The sequence below is a fragment of the Emys orbicularis genome, chromosome 8 (genome assembly GCF_028017835.1).
Source record: "Emys orbicularis isolate rEmyOrb1 chromosome 8, rEmyOrb1.hap1, whole genome shotgun sequence".
In the NCBI taxonomy this organism is placed as follows: domain Eukaryota; kingdom Metazoa; phylum Chordata; order Testudines; family Emydidae; genus Emys; species Emys orbicularis.
Genome location: NC_088690.1, coordinates 2,425,406 through 2,443,796, shown reverse-complemented (window position 1 = coordinate 2,443,796; position 18,391 = coordinate 2,425,406). Strand labels below are relative to the sequence as shown.

At 46.6% G+C, this 18,391-nt stretch overlaps 1 protein-coding gene across 2 annotated transcripts in view; it reads left to right on the top strand.

Moving 5' to 3' along the window:
• The window catches only part of ERI3 (ERI1 exoribonuclease family member 3), a 227,623-nt gene that overhangs the window by 22,226 nt on the left and 187,006 nt on the right, over nt 1-18,391 (top strand). For both annotated transcript variants that reach the window (XM_065409400.1, XM_065409401.1), the window contains exon 3: nt 9,522-9,638. In XM_065409400.1, the coding sequence (XP_065265472.1) occupies nt 9,522-9,638 (117 nt within the window). The remainder of the gene's footprint in view (nt 1-9,521; nt 9,639-18,391) is intronic.

The following is an 18,391-nucleotide window of genomic DNA, read 5'->3' as shown; positions in this document are numbered from 1 at the left end:
CTTCAGCTATTGAAGCTCTACAGCCTCGTACCACGGGCAATCAAAGACGTGTGAGTGGCTTTTGAGGAAACAAATGGATGATGTTGCTATTTCTGTGTTGCTGATTCTGAATGTGGAAGGGAGGAGAGTCTGTACAACTAATGGTTTGGGGCAAGGAGCAGTAAGAAGGCTCAAAGCATGTGTATGAGGGAGTTGGGGGAGCGTGGGAGGCAGACAGGTGTGATGGGCAGAGATCAGCTCAGGAGTAAATGAGAAATGGAGGGTTTAGGCCAGCAAAGAAGGATGAGGAGGATGAGCTGTCTGTCTGAATGTGGGATCCGTCAGTGGTTCTGTCATGTTTCCTAATGGAAGCATCCCAGTCTACAAACAGCTAAATTGGAGCCTTACGTCTGGATTTTCAAACCCACCTAGGGGATTTGGGTGCCCAGTTCCCTTTAACTTTAATAGGATTTGAGCATCTGGGGGATAGAAGGGGGCATGTGAGAAGTTTGGGGACCACTGCCGTAGGTGGCTTTGAAAATCTCAGAGGAAATGCACTAGAGATGGCTCCATATGCAGACTTGGGCCCAAGCAGGGTTAGATGATGGTGGCTGCTGAAGCCTTGTGAACACTAGTACTCCTGTCATTGCTCGTGCTCACAGAGCGGCACTGCTGTTAGCAAAGGTGGGAAACTTTTGACATAATGCTCTAGTGCAGACACAGCCACTGTGTGCCCTGGGATGAGGCCTTGGACCTCAATCAGCTTGATTGGAAAAAACTGTTAAAAAGTAGGATTTAGGTTTTTCGTCATCGAAGTTGTGGCTCCAGTTCAGTTCTTGGTCCCAGTCTCCTCTTTCTGGGGCTGGAAGTACTTTTGGGATCATAGACATTAGAAGTGGATCATCCACTCAGTCCCCCAGGTGCTGGGGCAGGGGTGTACCCGACAGGACACTTTCTGGTGCATCCACAGCAATGGGGCCACGTCTTCTGCCTGTGGGAGACTATTCCATGCTCTAACACACGTCACGGTCAAGACATTTTTCCGGGTATTTAGTTGAAAACTTTCCCATTTAGGGCTCATGGATTAGAATAATAGAATATCAGGGTTGGAAGGGACCTCAGGAGGTATCTAGTCCAACCCCCTGCTCAAAGCAGGACCAATCCCCAACTAAATCATCCCAGCCAGGGCTTTGTCAAGCCTGACCGTAAAAACCTCTAAGGAAGGAGATTCCACCACCTCCCTAGGTAACCCATTCCAGTGCTTCACACCCTCCTAGTGAAAAAGATTTTCCTAATATCCAACCTAAATCTCCCCCACTAGCTTTAAACTAGCTTTACCCCATGTTGGATTGAATAATTCCCTTTTCCATGGTGTTACACCCTTCAAATGTCCGTACAAATGACACCCTGTCAACGTGCCCCCTCCCCCCCCCCCAGTCATTGTTTAGCTAAATCATATATATCAAACTCTTTTGGTCTCTCCTTCATTTCAGTCAGTCCCACTGGCCCTTGACCATTTTTGTTGTTTTTCTTTGGGCTTCCTTTGGTTGTGAGACAATGTTCTCAGCTCCTGGGGGAAGGAGAGGGAATGCTGAGTGTCTCTCACCCACCAGCTGCTGTACTGCATTGGTACGTTCTAGTGGGGTGTCTTGCCCAAGCCTTCTCATCCAGGGACGTGGTTGTGGCTTGGAACAGCAAGCTGGAAAGGGAAGATATAAAATTAACATGGCACACTTTAAGTGGACTAAAAGGTGACCTACTGATAGGTCTCAAAATGTAATTGTAGACGGGGAATCATCATGCAGTTGGATGTGTGTCTAGTGGGATTCTGCAGGGATCTGTAAGAAAATATAAAATGATTCTGGATAAAGTTTGCAGATGAAACAAGTGGGGGAGTGGTAAATAATGAAGCAGACAGGTCACTACTAAAGATCAATCTGGATCACTTGGTAAGCTGGACACAAGCAAACAATATGCATTTTAGCATGACTAAATGTTCTTAATGTAGGAACAAAGAATGAAGGCCATATTACAGGATGGGGGACACTATCCTGGGAAGCAGTGAGTCTGAAAAAAGATTTGGAGGTCATGGTGAATGATCAGCTGATCACGGGCTCCCAGTGTGACGCTGTGGCCAAGAGGGCTAATGCAGTTATTTGTTGCATAAATGGGATTCCTGAGTAGGAGCGGAGAGTTTATTTTACCTCTGTATTTGGCACCGGTGCAATCCTGTGTCCGGTTCTGGTGTCCACAGTTCAAGGAGGAGGTTGATACATTGGAGAGGGTTCGGAGAAGAGCCAGGTGAATTATTAAAGGATTAGAAAACCTGCCTGATAGTGATTGACTCAAGGAGTTCAATCTGTTTAGCTTAACAAAGAGAAGGTTAAGGGTGACTTGATCACAGTTTGTAATGACCTATATGGGGAACAAATATTTGATAATGGGCTCTTCAGTCTAGCAGAGGAAGGTCGAACACGATCCAGTGGCTGGAAGTTGAAGCCAGACAAAGTAAGGTTGTAAATAAGGCGTACAGTTTTAAAGCTGAAAGTCATTAACCAGTGGAACAATTTCCCAAGGCTCCTGGTGGATTCTCAATCACTGGCAATTTTTAACTCACGATTAGTCGTTTTTCTAACAGATCTGCTCTGGGAATTATTTGGGGATGTTCTGTGGCCAGTGTTACACAGGAGGTCAAACTAGATGATCAGAATGGTCCCTTTTGGCCTTGGAATCTGTGAATCTCAGTGATGCAAATTTCAAGTTTGCGATATTTGGCGTCTGTCTTAAAGCTCAAGCTCCTGGAGTCGTTTGATTAAATGGACGCCGAGAGTCTCACTGAAATAAATAAATAAATAATAAAAAAAATTTCTCACCGTCATGGTTGTGGAGAGAAGCCTGAAAATATGACCGAAGTGTGATCTAAAGGCTCAGAACCCAGAACACTAAAGAAAAAGAACCTCAGTTGATCATTTAAAGAAAATGTCATGATTGTCAAGAGAGTCTCATGATTTTGGGGGCCTGACTTCTGATGTTTGAACATTTGGGGCAGGCAGTACACTGATCCTAGGGGCAGGCAGTACACTGATCCTAGAGGCAGGGATGGCGGGAAGAAAACCCTAGTATTCCAAGAGCCAGCAGCAGAAGTTGGCATCATGTCAACATTTTCTGCAGGATTCGTTATCTTGTGGTGCTTTCCCTTGTTCCCTTTTGTTCTTCCTTTGAGTGATGCTGAGTGTGAAAGTCTAGGATTTCCCCCAACCTGCACTTTCTCGGCTCCTTTCCCAGGATATATTTGTTTAAATGAATTTAACTGGCAAGTGTGTGCGTGTGCACATGTATGTGTGTGTCTTCTTCCAGGTAGTTCTGGCAGAACTAATTTGGTGCTTGCTGCTGCCCAAAGGGCTCTTGAACAGGGTTGACGAATACGCAAAGTAACTTGCCTCAAACCGTGTGCTGCAGTATTCCACACCGTGTGTGTGTGTGCACATGCACGTGTTAGATGACCATCCTTCAGAAAGTTAGCACGGCCTGTGGTTTTATTTTTTCTCCTCTTTTTCCTCCGTTGCTGACCTTGTTGTCTGTCTGGTGTGTGTTTTGGTCAGTTTAATTGAAATTCGCTATTGGGGATAAGACCTGTGAGCAAATCTCGCCAGTCGCCCCTGGAGGCCAGTGCAGGACTGCTCAACTTGAAAACAGCTTTAGTTAAAATAATTAAGGAAGGGGAAAAAAGACAAATCTGTTAGGTTTGCACTGTCCAGGCTCTGTCCCTTTTTCTATTTTAATTGCCCTGGAAAAAAGGGAGAAACAAGCTTTCTAAAAGCTCTGATTCTTCCCTCTCTTTCCACCCCCCCGCCCGGAAACTTGGAGGCATCAACTCTCATCTGTCAAAGTGTAAATCAGCAATTAAAACACAAACAGTGAAATGCCAAAGATGACCTGAAGCACAAAGCAACTGACAAACAAGTCCGGACAAATCGGCGGATAATTTATAAGCATTGCCCTAAAATCTAATTATTTGGCAATTCGAATTTGCAGCCGGCCAGGGCTGTGCAATAAATTTAACCCGCCATAAATTATTTAGGAGCAGCCCGTGGTGTAAATCAAAAACACGAGTGTTTGTTTAAGAAATAAGCTCTTTTTGCATAAAATGACTTTTGTCTTCGAAAGAAAAACAGTTGAACAGACTGCGCGGCCATTGAGCGTGTGTCCCCTCCACGGAGGACCCTCCTGCCTCTGCCCCCTTTGGAAGGTGTCAAAGGAGGTCTGTGTCTTAGCAGAAAGTTCTGTCCTTTTTCTTACCAGGAAAATCCTTTTCCCTCCTGGGCAGCACCCACTTGTTTTTATTGCATTTTGAACAGTCAGCTCTAATTTTTACTGGCACCTTTTATCCTTTGTATTTATTAAGCTTCTTCAAGGGGCGGGGTGGGGATGGAATAAATCATACTCCAGAGTAGTTTTTGAACTCAATGGGCAATAGTCTCTAACCTAAATAAATAAATACGGGGCTTTGAGCATGCCCCGCCCACTCCTCACATAGACACTTGGGTAAAGGGTTTGACGAGCCTGGAAGATCTTGCTGTGTATTTTATTCTTGTAATCTAATAATGGTAAGATTCCAAGAATCCAAGATTATGGGCAAAGGATTCCTCTGTGAATAGCAGTGTAACTCTTGCTGTTTTGTTTCTATACCCAAGAGATTTCCCCATTATGGGAACACATTTAGTGAGCGTAACTGTTTAATTTCTTTATTATCAGCAGAATTAAAATGACTAATTTACCCTTCCCCCTCTTCCTGCATCCCCAGTTTGGTGTTTTAGGCAGGAGGTTTCATGCTCAGTGGTTTGAGCATTGGCCTACTAAACCCAGGGTTGAGAGTTCAATCCTTGAGGGGGCCATTTAGGGATCTGGGGCAAAAATCTGTCTGGGAATTGGTCCTGCTTTGAGCAGGGGGTTGGACTAGATGACCTCCTGAGGTCCCTTCCAACCCTGGTATTCTATGGTTCTATGGTTCTATGTAGTGAGGGTGAAGCAGTAAAAGGCTGAATTTATAGAGGTGATTTTACAGGCCCTCATGAATTTTCCTAATCCCTCAGAAAAGGAAATCCTTGTTAGCTTTCAATCAGCTAGTTGTGATGCAGCCTACCAGCTGTTTCAAAGAGAACTGTCATGGGACAGGCAGGTTATTCTGAGTGCTTGCATGTGGTCTCTCTCTTTTGGGGTGGCTGGGAAGGAGGGCAAAAATTATCAGTGCGCTGTCATACAGTTTAGTTTAAAGAACTGCAGACTCATGTATATGAGCAAACAGATTTGGTAACAGGATATTTTTAATTTTAACTTTTCCCACATTTGTATATTAGCACAATGGGGGGGAATTGTGGTGTCTTTTCAGACCTGCTAAAATCTCTTTGTTCCCACAATATAATTGCAAATGCCTGTGCCAGCGACTTGGAGCTGTGTGCCAAAGACTTTCCCCATTCAAAATGTATTCAACTTTTCATGATAATGGAAAGGCTAATAAAGAGTGTATTATTTATCACCAGCAATTTGAATTCCAGGTTTCCTTTCAAGTTAGGCTACCCTGCTAAATAAAATATATAACTGCAATGAGAATGGGTGTACACAATGGATTGTTCGTATTCCTGGTAGAATATAGCTATTTGCAATCTCCAAATATCTCCAAAACGATTCCAACTCATTCCGAACTCCTCCTCATGTTTGCATTTACCAGTTCAGCTTGGACTGTGAGAAATCTATAAAAAACCAGTTAAAAAAGAGCTAGAGATGGGAGAGACTAATGCTGGTGGAACTAGATCTGGGAAACACTGAAGTTGGCATTAATGCTCCCTAAGGCCAGAATTAGATGCGGATGTGTGTGGCGATCCTGGGCAGTTTTTACGTTCAGCGAAAATGGACCAATTTCCAGTGTACCTGTAATTTTAATGTTTTCCCCCCAAAACCGGTTTGACAGTGTAGATGTAACCTAGCACTTCAGAGTTAGCCAGACCAGTTGTGAGAGTATATGGGTGCCTGGCTGCTTTTCTGAATCGCAGTCTGTCAGGGTGGAGGGAGGGTTGGCTCACCATTTCATAATAATTACTAATGAAATTCTAGATCTGTAATAACATTTTGGATATCTAAAACAAGCCATATGCTTGGTGTTTTTTTTTTTTTTAAAGTGGAAACAGATCAACTTTAAGCCATACATTCTTGGTAATAGAGGACTTTTTTCCTGTTTATATTTGATAGATATTTTTGTTTCCACAGGAATGTCAACTCCTAATTTCATGATGCATCATGGGCTTAAGAAAATTGAATTTAATAAAGGCAAAAGATGAATGGCACCTTTAAAGGCCCCAACACTTGTCTTTATTAGTAGGACAAACTGCAGGGTCTCCGAACACTGCTTCTCTCCAAATGAAAGTTTAAATGAAAAGTACAGCGGTGTCACAGGTTAAATTTCATTGCAGGACTGGCTAATGTTGTTAGTGAGGAGTGGAGCTGATATCATGGGGCTGGTATCTGTTGCCTTAGATACCAGCGGAGCAAACATCGCCAGAGACTGGAAAAATCTCCACTCTAAGGAGCATTCAGATAAACAGCCTTTTGGGAAGGTCCTCGCCACTCCCTTGAAAAACTGACCAAATAAGCCAAAATAAACCTGTTAGTCTTTCTCCCAAGACATCCAAGTTGCTAGTCATTTTTTTCTCTGTGGCCACAGACCGGTATTAATTCTTGATAGCATTACATTTTCCAGGTTTTTCAGTTCAGCTTTTTATTTTCCCAGTCTGTTTTAATCCAACCCTCCTGAAAGAGATTTTTGCCTCTGGTCTAGAAGCAAATGACTGACACCTTTGCGCATCAGTTCCGTGGGCAGCGCCATGCAAGGCTCTCTTTCAGCCCTTCTTCACCTCTGGGCACTTGATGGGCCCCTCAGGAGCTATCCGTTCCCCTAGGACTGCTCTCTGCAGGGCAACACACATACCGTCTGTGGCTGTCTCTCCATCTGGGAGAGAGCAATTTCTTTTCCCTTCATCCTGGGGTGGAGATACACCTTTGGACAGTAGAGCCTCATGTAGAGCCCAACCCGAAAAGCTGCAGCGCTTCCTCGGCTCCCATTGAAGTCAGTGGGGTCTGAAGGGGCTCGGCCCTTTGGAGAACGAAGGGGTCCTCGAGCTTGGGAATGGAAGGCTGGCAGGTAGGAGAACACTAGCTGTTAGCTAGCCCTCCCTGTCGCGAAGGCTACAAAATGCTTTCATTGTAACTCCCTTCTCATATATGCCCAGACTTGTTAAAACCTTCTCCTCCTGAGCTGAAACTCGCAGTGCTGGGCGTCTGCTTTGCCGTGATGGTATGGAGGGAGAAGTCGAGCCAAGTGTGCTCGGCCATTTCAGGATTACATGGGGGAAGAACAAAAGCCTGTTTCTGACCACCAGTTTCGCTTTTTCGGGTGACCCTTCAAATGACTGAATTCGGTGAGTTCAGAGTGAGAATGGGACTAGGTCTGAGTGGTATGTGGGACCTTTGCAAAATCTGACCAGTGTTCCCTGAAGCGTATTTACAGAGAAACGTTGAGCCTTCATGCAGTGCTGAGGCAGAGAAATCATGCACTACAAAATCAGGGAACCAAATTCCTCCTGCCCCACTGCGTGTTTGTAGTGTGTCATGTGGCAGGGTTAATGTTGTGGGGGAGCCATACGCTTTGGCATTCCCTGCTGCTGGATTTCTCCACCTTAACCTTGCATTAAGGCTAAATGTCACGCTTATTTCTTCTTCTGTTCATTTGACGCGCCTTTCCCACGTTTCCTACTCCACTCCACAGCCTACCCTGTGTCTGCCCCCTTTACGCCCTCCGCCCCCAAGTCTTTGGATCAGGAGCTATCAGGAGTCATTCACCCTGTAGCAGTGTATTCATATATACTATGTGAAATGGAAATCCGTGCTATGTGTTGTTCCTTCTCCCAACCCCCCACCCCTCCTTCTCCCTTTGGCTTTCAGCGTGTGGTGATGTCATCATCTCGTATTTATGACCTCACAATAATTTCCGTGCCTGGGTCACTGGGGTTGCAGCCGGGGCTGAAAGCTACGTTAACCACTCTGCAGCGACTGCATTTTCCACATGCTAATTTTACTCACAAGAGTTGCCTTTTATTTATTTATTTTGTATTATTTATTTGTCTCTTCCAGATGTTTTCAGGCAGTTTTTTGTTGTTAAACTAATTCCATTCATGTTTTAAAAATTTATGAAAGCGCTAATAAAAATGTCAAAGTGGTAAAAATGTTAGCTTTTGCTGTGCTTTGATTAAATTTTGCAAACTGTTTTTGAATATTAAAAAGCAATATTTTTTTTATTCTCTCTCTCTCTCTCTCCCGCTCTTCCCCGTCTCCCCCTCAAGTGATTTGAGAGGCTTGTTGCATGGTTATCACTCAATGGGCTCATTTGCACTCCAGAACCCTGGTGCCATGCATCTCTATTAAATAACAGAGACAAATTATTCTTTAAAGACACCAAACAAATTGTCACTTCTCTTACATTAAACTTGGGGGGAGAAGGGGGGGGGACAAACACACAGGATTTTATTGCCTTTATTCAGGGGTTGGATCTTTTAATTTCATGTATATTTTTTAATAATTGAGAAATCCATCGTAACTGGCTTTGTTTAAACTTTTTATTAACAGGTCCATGTAAATTTTTGATTGCTGATTATTCCTATAATTGAACGCTCTCCTGGTGAAGAATGTTTCTATTTCCCTATCAGCATAAATTCGCTGTAAGGAATAAGCCCGTGTCTGTGCAGGGCTCTATACCATAAAGGTTGCATTGGTGAGGGAGCTCCTGGTCCATCACAGCGTTTTGGGTATAGCATGGCCTAGCAGTCCAGGCTGTGGGAGAGCACATTGCAGCTCCAGCCTCTCCCAGCAGGAGGCGCTTTATGCAATTGTCTCATGTCCTACATCCTTCAGAAGGGCCCCTGGTAAAGTTGATGAAGTTGGTCTCTCTCAGAGTACTGCTTCTGGATTGTACTGGCTAAGTGACAATGGATCTGCTGTATGTGTCTGTGTGTTGGCTTTGTGGGGAGTGTTTTGAGAGAGGTGGCAGGCTGACTTTCTGCGTGAGGGTGATCAGATCCTGGTGGGAAAATTTGGGCTTCTTGCGACTTAGACAGGTACTTGGCAGTAAGTTCTTGCTGCCTAGTTTTGGCAGCTACCGTAATAAACTGCAAACGTGTAATCCTTCCTAATAGCAATGTTGCGACCCCATTCCTTCCTGGGCGACTCTCCTGCTTACTGTGCACATGGGGCCTAGTTTTTTCCTTTTTAGAGCTGTGTGCCCCTTCTTAAAATGGGGAGGTGCCGTCTTCCTCTAATGTATTGTTTGTATTACCATGGGGCCTAGGACGCCCAGTCTGGACCAGGACCCCACTGCGCTAGGTGCTGTCCAAATACAGAACAAAAAGATGGTCCCTGCCCCAAAGAGCTTGGTTTGGGTCTTCCCAGCTGTCGTCTTTTTATAACAACTTGTTTTCTTTTGTGCCTTATTTCAGGAAATCATTGAGTTCCCCATTCTGAAGCTAAATGGCAGGACGATGGAGATTGAATCCACCTTTCACATGTATGTGCAGCCGGTGGTGCACCCTCAGCTTACTCCCTTCTGTACAGAGGTAAACGCGAAGGACGCACGGTGCTCCAAGAGTTTCTCTCTAACCGGGAATCAGGTTTACCTTTTGCATGGGGTCAGGGTTAGCGCCTCGTAGAGCAGGTTGAACATAAACCATCACTGCAACTCCTTGCTGTTGATTCTAATAATAATAATAATAATTTTATTATAGTGTCTTGGAGCCCCAGTCCTGGACCAGGACTCTTTTGTGCTAAGCGCTGTACAAACATTGTTAAACTCTTTTGTAGCAAATCTTTTGTTTTAACCAATAGACAATCACAGCAGATAACCTCTTTAATTCTGTGGTTCCTTAATGCCATCAAAGGTACTGGGGCCCTCTCCAGAGCGCAGTGAATGGGACGTGTCAGAGTGTTGACACTGTTCCAGTACAGCGGTTTGGTGTGGAAGGTTAAATAGAGCATGTTCCGAATGGAAGGAAATAAATAACGCTGTGCTGCTGTGTGATTCAAGGGATCTGATGTCCTATCCCATGAGCTTCACTGCTGTGGGTTGATGTCACCAGAACCCCCTAACCTTGTGATAAGACCATTTTTAAAAACTTTTTTTTTTAAAGATTCTCTTTCCAGGATATGAGTGTGTGTTCTTGTTATCTGATTACCGTCCCCACTAAGGGCCATTGTTCCCTTAGTCCATATCCACCTCTTCCCAAATGTGCATAATGACAGCATGCAAATTACATGGGGCTCTGAGTCATGAGGTCCTTGGATTATAAAAGGAAGAGATTTGTTGTGTTCTCTCTCTCGTATTTAACTCAAAGAATTAAGAATTTGCACTAGTATATACTCCAAAGATTTCCCCTGATAGATATATATAAATGAAATATTATTGCCACTGGCAATAATATTCACAAACTCATGGATGATAGGAGAAGTCCTAGAAGACTGGAGAAGGGCTAACATGGTGTCCATCTTTAAAAAGAAGGAGCCAGGGAACTATAAACCAGTCAGCCTGACTTTGATACCTTGAAAACGACTAGAGCAATGTATAAACACACAATTTGTGAATACCTGGAGGATGGAGGGATGATCACTAGCAGCCAGCATGGATTTACTAAGAACAAATCATGCCAAACCAGCTTGATTTCCTTCTTTGACAGGGTAACTAATTTGGTGGATGGGGGAAATGCGGTGGACATAATATACCTGGACACCAGCAAGGCTTTTGACAGAATCCCATATGACATTCTGATAAGTAAGCTGGAGAAATGTGGGCTCAACAGAATTACCATTAAGTGGATACAGAATTGGTTAAACAACTGAAAACAAAGAGTACCTATTAATGGAATGATGTCGGAATGCGGGGAGGTCTCAAATGGGGATCTGTTCTGGGTCCAGTGTTGTTGAACATCTTTATTAATGACCTGGATGTAGGAATAGAGAGCTTACTGATCAAGTTTGCAGATGACACAAAGCTAGGGAGGGTTGCCAATACTTTGGAGGGATCTTGATAAATTGGAAAACTGGCCGATAGACAACAAAATGAAATTCCCCAAAAACAAAGGTTAGCTGCTACCCTTAGGGAAGAAAAACCAAATGCACAAATACAGAATGGGGGATAACTGGCTTGGCAGCAGCACTGCTGAGAAGGATCTGGGAGTTGTGGTGGATCACAACCTCAACAGGAATCAGCAATGCGATGCTGTTGCAAAAAAAGCAAATGCAGTTTTAGATGCATTAACAGAGGCAGAGCATGCAAGTCACGGGAGGGGATAGTACCGCTCTACTCAGCGCTGGTTAGGACTCAGCTGGAGTACTGTGTCCAGTTTTGGTCACCAGTGTATGAAGGATGTAGAGAAACTGGAAAGGATCCAGAGGTGAGGGACAAAGATAATCGAAGTGATGGAAGGCAGCCATACGAGCAAAGGCTGAAGGAATGGGGGGGGGAGGTAGATACACTGGAGAGTAGGGACAGGATACAGAGGGACCTAGACAAATTGGAGGATTGGGCCAAAAGAAATCTGATGAGGTTCAACAAGGACAAGTGCAGAGTCCTGCACTTAGGACGGAAGAATCCCATGCACCGCTACAGACTAGGGACCGACTGGCTAAGCAGCAGTTCTGTAGAAAAGGACCTGGGGATTACAGTGGATGAGAAGCTGGATATGAGTCAGCAGTGTGCCCTTGTTGCCAAGAAGGCTAATGGCATTTTGGGCTGTATTAGTAGGAGCATTGCCAGCAGATCGAGGGAAGTGATTATTTCCCTCTATTCGGCACTGGTGAGGCCACAGCTGGAGTACTGTGTCCAGTTTTGGGCCCCCCACTACAGAAAGGATGTGGACAAATTGGAGAGAGTCCAGCGGAGGGCAACGAAAATGATTAGGAGGCTGGGGCACATGACTTACGAGGAGAGGCTGAGGGAACTGGGCTTGTTTAGTCTGCAGAAGAGAAGAGTGAGCGGGGATTTGATAGCAGCCTTCACCTACCTGAAGGGGGCTTCCAAAGAGAATGGAGTTCGGCTGTTCTCAGTGGTAGCAGATGACAGAACAAGGAGCAATGGTCTCAAGTTGCAGTGGGGGAGGTCTAGGTTGGATATTAGGAAACACTATTTCACTGGGAGGGTGGTGAAGCACTGGAATGGGTTACCTAGGGAGGTGGTGGAATCTCCTTCCTTAGAGGTTTTTAAGGTCAGGCTTGACAAAGCCCTGGCTGGGATGATTTAGTTGGGGTTGGTCCTGCTTTGAGCAGGGGACCTCCTGAGGTCTCTTCCAACCCTAATCTTCTATGATTCTACCTGGATATGTATTGTTTGGAAAGAGAGGAATAAGGGGGGGATATGATAACAGTCTTCAGATACTTGAAAGGCTGCTCCCAAAAAGATGGAGAAAAATTGTTCTCTTTTGCCACAGAGGGCAGGATAAGAGGCAACAGGTTCAGACTACAGCAGAGCAGATTTAGATTAAATCTCAGGAAAAACTTCCTCACTGTAAGACCAGTAGGACAATGGAACAGACGCCTCGGAAGGTTGTGGAAGTTCCTTCACTAGAGGTTTTTCAAAAGGAGGCTGGATCCATCTGTCTTGGATGGTTTAGACCCAACAAATCCTGCCTCTTGGCAGGGGATTAGACTAGATGACCCTTATGGTCCCTTCTAACCCTATGCTTCTAAATTACGTTCCTTTCACATTTGGGCTGTTCTGATGTTACATGGTCTACTGGCTAAAATATTGGACTGGGTTCTATTCCAACTCTTCTATTAACTCCGTGTGAGATTTTGGCAAGTCATTTTCCTTCTGTGTGCCTCAGTTTCCCCTTTAGAGGGATAAAACTTACCCACACTAGTAAAACACATTGAGATCTATGGATGATATACACGCTCTGTTGTTACACTCCTCATATCCCCTACCCTCCTTCCCACAGGCAGCAGTTTCGCACTAGGTAACTGCAGTTCTCATCACCCAGCAAGATCCAGAGCTTGATCCTGCCCCACCGAAGGCAATGGTAATTCAGTGGCAGCAGGATCGGGTACCCATAGTACTTGTCCTGGGCCTCTTAACATATTGTCTGAATGATTAAAATAACTGGATTCTGCCTGAAGAAGACTCTGTGTAAGCTCGTCTCTCTCACCAACAGAAGTTGGTCCAATAAAAGATATCCCCTCCCATACCTTGTTTCTCCATTCTGCCAGGCAGAAGAACCTCCCCAGAGACAGCTAATCCCTCCTTCTTTTCCCCATTGTAAAAACAAATGCTTTTTTATTCTCTCCTATAACTGAAAACCAGCCAAAGGGATTTTGTTCAAACTTTCCAAAAAAACTAAGCATCAAAAATGGAATCCCACGAGCGGGAGTGCTTCCAGAATGAAAACGTGTGAAAACGGGGGTATAGCGGAAACACATCGCAACTGCAATAACAGCACTCTGGGCAACTACTCTGGCTCTGTGTGTGTGCGAGAGAAATCTATAAACAGGCACGTGCTATATATTTAGAGGGACATTACCTCGTGGATTTGGGCCCAAACTATAGGTTTGTACAGATTGACCTAAATTTGCTAGAAATAGTCTCATGAAGTTTTAAAAGTTGCAATAAAAACTATTTTGTGGGGATTCAAACATTCCTCTGCTGTTTCCCCCTCCAAACTAAACATTGCAACAGCGTGTTATCGCATGAATGCCCACAAGGGAAACTGACTGTTCTTGTTTCCTTGTCCAAGCTGAGTTAATCGAGTGCATTACGTGAACAGATTATGCTTTCCTCTTTGGGGCAGGGTCTGTCTGTCGTTGCATTCGGAAAACACCTCAGGTGTTTGGGTGGCACCACAATTTAATAAATAACACGCTCCAGCTCAGACTTGATGCAGGGCTCCCTGAGGGAGGTTTTCTGGCCTGTGCGACGATGCAGGAGGCCAGACTAGAGGGTCACAGTGGTCCTTGCTGGCCTTGGAATCGACGACACAGGACGCACAAATACATTAGACTTTGAAAAATTCTTTCTGTATTAATAATCTGAGGTTTTGTTGGAAAGCATGGATAAGGAAAAATGTATTTACAAAATGGCTTTTGTTGTGGTATGGATATAAGCCAGCTCCTGGAGATGAAGTGTAACCTGAACCCTGTGTTAGGCACAATTCTTTGTGCCTTAAGAGATGTCCGGTTTTCAGCCCTTTGCTCCGATCACCGAGGCAAATCCTAAAGGGGGACACAGCCTCCTTGTGGATTGAACGCCGCCTGGCTCCATGTTTAGCTAGGTCTTGAATTTGGTGTGGCTGGATATTCAGTGTAGGCCCATCACTGGTGATCTTCTCCCCGTCCCCCCAAGTTTTTGGCAATCATGTGATGACCAGCTGTGTAGTCACATTTCTGGGTGAACAAGAAGTTTTGATGCAGCAATCTTCCTTCAACCGAGAGGAGTTCCTGCTTGCAGCCCAGCCCTTCCCTCTGCTGTCATTTAAATGTTCTTTACAGGTGATTTGTAGATTCCAAGGCCAACAGGGATCATTGTGATCAGCTAGTCATGGTGTCCCTGGCCTCTGTTTGCCAGAAGCTGGGAATGGGCGACAGGGGATGGATCACTTGATGATTCCCTGTTCTGTTCATTCCCTCTGGGGCACCTGGCATTGGCCACTGTCAGAAGACAGGACACTGGGCTGGATGGACCTTTGGTCTGACCCAGTATGGCCGTCATTATGTTCTTATCTGACCTGCTGTATACCACAGGCCGGAGAACTGCCACACAGTAATTCCTAGAGCAGATCTGTTAGAAAACGACCCCTGCGCACAAGGGCTATGCTCACCAGATGAGTGGTGAAGGAGGCCTGGCACTAGCTCCTCTACAGAGGCCTACCTCTGTCGTGGGACCCTGTGGGTAGGGGGCAGAGTCCCCTCCATATTTCCGTGGGGCAGCCGGAGCCATGAGAACACAGCTGCGGGTTGGACAAGAAGTCTGTAGTGCTGCCCCTCCTGCTGCTGGAGCTGCTAGCTCTTATCAAGCGTTCGTCTGAACAGCCGTGATGCTTAAAGCGAGCTTTCGGCGCTGTTTTATGTTGTCCAAAAAATAACCCATTTTGCTAAATGCCAGTAAAGGGCTTTGTCTAGGCACCTCTACTTATAAGGGGTGAGATTTATTGGCCTCTTTGTCTACAAAGAAAGACCAGGCCTGATGATCAGATTGTACACCAGAGACAAGTGCTTATGTAATCAGCAAACTGTCTTGGTGTGGAAATACGATGGTTTCTGAGATAAACGGCGGAGGGAAAGCTGCGGCGTTGAAGTCTGCCATGTGCACGGCTCTCCTGTCTGCCTGCCCTCTGCTCGCTGCTTTCCCAGGGGAGCAGAGGTGCATGGTGCTTACAGGGCTGCGTGGGTAATCGTACACGCACGCCTGCCTCTACAGAGTGATCAAGAGGGAAAACTTACACCTGGGGAGGGGGGCAGGGCCGGCTTTGTGACCCGCAGGGCCCAATTCCAATACCTGGCGGCAGTCTGGCGCTTCAGCGGCACTTTGCAGCGGGGGGTCCGCTCCGGGTCTTCCGCAGCACCGAAGGACCCCCCGCCACCGAAATGCCGCCGAAGACCCCCGGAGCGGGGCCCTCTTAGGCGTGGGGCCCGATTCCGGGGAATCAGGTGTATCAGCTTAAAGCCGGTCCTGGAGGGGGGAATTAAAATGGGCTGGCAATCTGTAGTGCTGATCCAGAGTCAAATGAGCATGTGGGGCAGGGTCTCCGTAGGCCTTTTCCTGAAAAATCCCCCACCGTTGCTAACAAAGGCGGAGCTGGAATAGTGTGAGCTGCACTGGGAGAGATCAAAAAGCCCCAGTGTAGACAGGGCTTGGTGGTGGCCTTGCTGGCCTTTTCCTTAGCCCACTCCTCCCAAAGGTGACTTCACCTCTGAGGTGTGGGAGCCTGAGCTGCTTTTAGCCGTGGTGTCGATGAGGAAGAGCCCAGATTGCCCACTTAAAATCCAGCAGAAAGTTATAAAACACTGCCGATGTGCTGAAACCTGGGAACTTTCTCAAAGCCAGGGTGGTTGCCTCCAGAGTGGGCCCGAGGCTCACCTCACCTGCCATGCGCCTGGGCCTTCGGGCTAGGGGAAAAGTAAAGGCAAAACCCAGCTGGGGCAGCAACTCGTTGTTTGTCCTTCCAGCAGAGGCCCTGTGTAACACAGCAGCCAACGGTGAAGGCACGGAGGGAGAATCTTGGTTAAAAGGTGGGGTATTGTAAAGAGCAAGTTGGCTTCTGTGGCTTACGCAGCATTCCCGTTGCCTTCTCGCAGATGGCACTGCCCCTGGAGAAGTCCCCTGTGTATGTAAGTGCGTGCGGAATCTGTGGACCCTCTGCAGATGAGACTTATCTGCGCTCATACCACTTCTATGGGAGACTCTGTGCTCATACCACTTCTATGGGAGAGGATAATCCAGTGAAGACCTTTCCCGTCCCCTTGTACCTCTATGTCAACATCGTTGGGCTCTGTTTCCAGCTCTGACACTGACTCACTGGGTGGCCTCGGTCAATTAACTGCCTCACTCTGTTCCTCAGTGTTCCTGGCTGTAAAATGGAGATATCTGGTGCTCAGATACCACAGTGATGAGGGCTGTATAAAAACCTAGACTGATAGCATGGAGCAGGGGTGGCCAACCTGAGCCTGAGAAGGAGCCAAAATTTACCAATGTACATTGTCAAAGAGCCACAGTAATATGTCAGCAGCCCCCGATCAGCTCCCCCCTCCTCCCCACTCCCAGTGCCTCCCACCCACTGGTAGCCCCACCGATCAGCGCCTTCCCCCTCCCTCCCCGCACCTCCCAATCAGCTGTTTTGTGGTGTGCAGGAGGCTCTTGGCGGGGGGGGGGGAGGAGGAGCGAGGGCACTGCAGGCTCAGGGGAGGGGGCGGGAAGGGGTGGAGTGGGGGCAGGGCCTGTGGCAGAGCCAGGGGTTGAGCAGTGAGCACCCCCCGGCACATTGGAAAGTTGGTGCCTGTAGCTCCAGCCCTGGAGTCGGTGCCTAGACAAGGAGCCGCATGTGGCTCCGGAGCCCCAGGTTGGCCACCCCTGGCATGGAGGGTGACGAAGGATCATTATCACTCCTGTATAGATGCGTGTTTGTGAAACGCATGCTGTCTCCACTGGAGGAGACCAGTGGTCTGTCTAGTCCAGTGTTTTGTCTCTGGCAATGGCCAATGCCAGGGGCTTCAGCAGAAGGTGTTATTCCCAGCCTCCTTGCACACATGCTGCCCTTTGATAGGCTGTTCTGTGCTGCTCAGCTCTTTAACCATAGAATCATAGACTATCAGGGGTGGAAGGGACCTCAGGAGGTCATCTAGTCCAACCCCCTGCTCAAAGCAGGACCAATCCCCAACTAAATCATCCAGTCTGAGGCCTGGTCTACAGTAGAAAATCAGGTTGGTTTAACTAGGTTGGTCAGGGGTGTGTGAAATCCATACCCCATAGCAGCGTTAAGTGACCTAAATCCCCGTGTAAAATTCTTCCCTCTTCTACCGCCTCTTGGGGAGGTGAATCACCTGTACTGACAGGAGAACCCCTCCCGTTGGCGTAGGCAGTGTCCACACTGAAGTGTTCTAAGGGTGGACAAGCCCTGAGACCACACACACACTCATGAAGTTGTCCTTGTAACGCCCCTGGGTAGGGCAGCATCATTACCCCCATCTTCCCAATGGAGAACTGAGGTGTGGTGCTGGCAGAGCAGGTCCCTGCTCAGGCCAAGGTCCCCATGTCTCGACTGACTACATCTGGCATCGGTCTGGCTCGCCGGTGGGTTAGTATTGCTAACATCGGGATTGGAACTATAAGAATGTGTTTACTGTTTAGACTTCACTGAATGCTTGTGAGTTGCTCACAAGCATTAATCTCACTTACAGCATCTACGTCCCATAGTGTAAGGTAATATTTGACCACAAGTCTTTTTAAGTGTATAAATCATCAGCCAGGAGAGACATTAACTAGTGTGGAGTGCAGGTCTCCAGCAGATGGTGTTATGTCCTGCTGGACAAGGAAGGCCCATTGACACCAGACAAGCTAGATTGGAACAGTAAAGAGGACAGAGGCAGAGGACAGAAACTTTGCTGTTTTCTTTCCCCGCTCCATGAAAATGAGTCTTGCAAGTGAATTCCTCCCAGCGGCTGAGTTTGCAGCTCCGAGCAGAAGGGGGTAAGTAAATAAAATCCCCTAACAAGGAGGGACTGGATCTCTGTGCTGCTCGGACTCTGGGGTGCAGGGGTTATTAGGCATAAGCAGAAGCTCCCCAATGCTTAGTCTGGGTTATCCCTTAAGAACATACAGAGCTTGCTTATT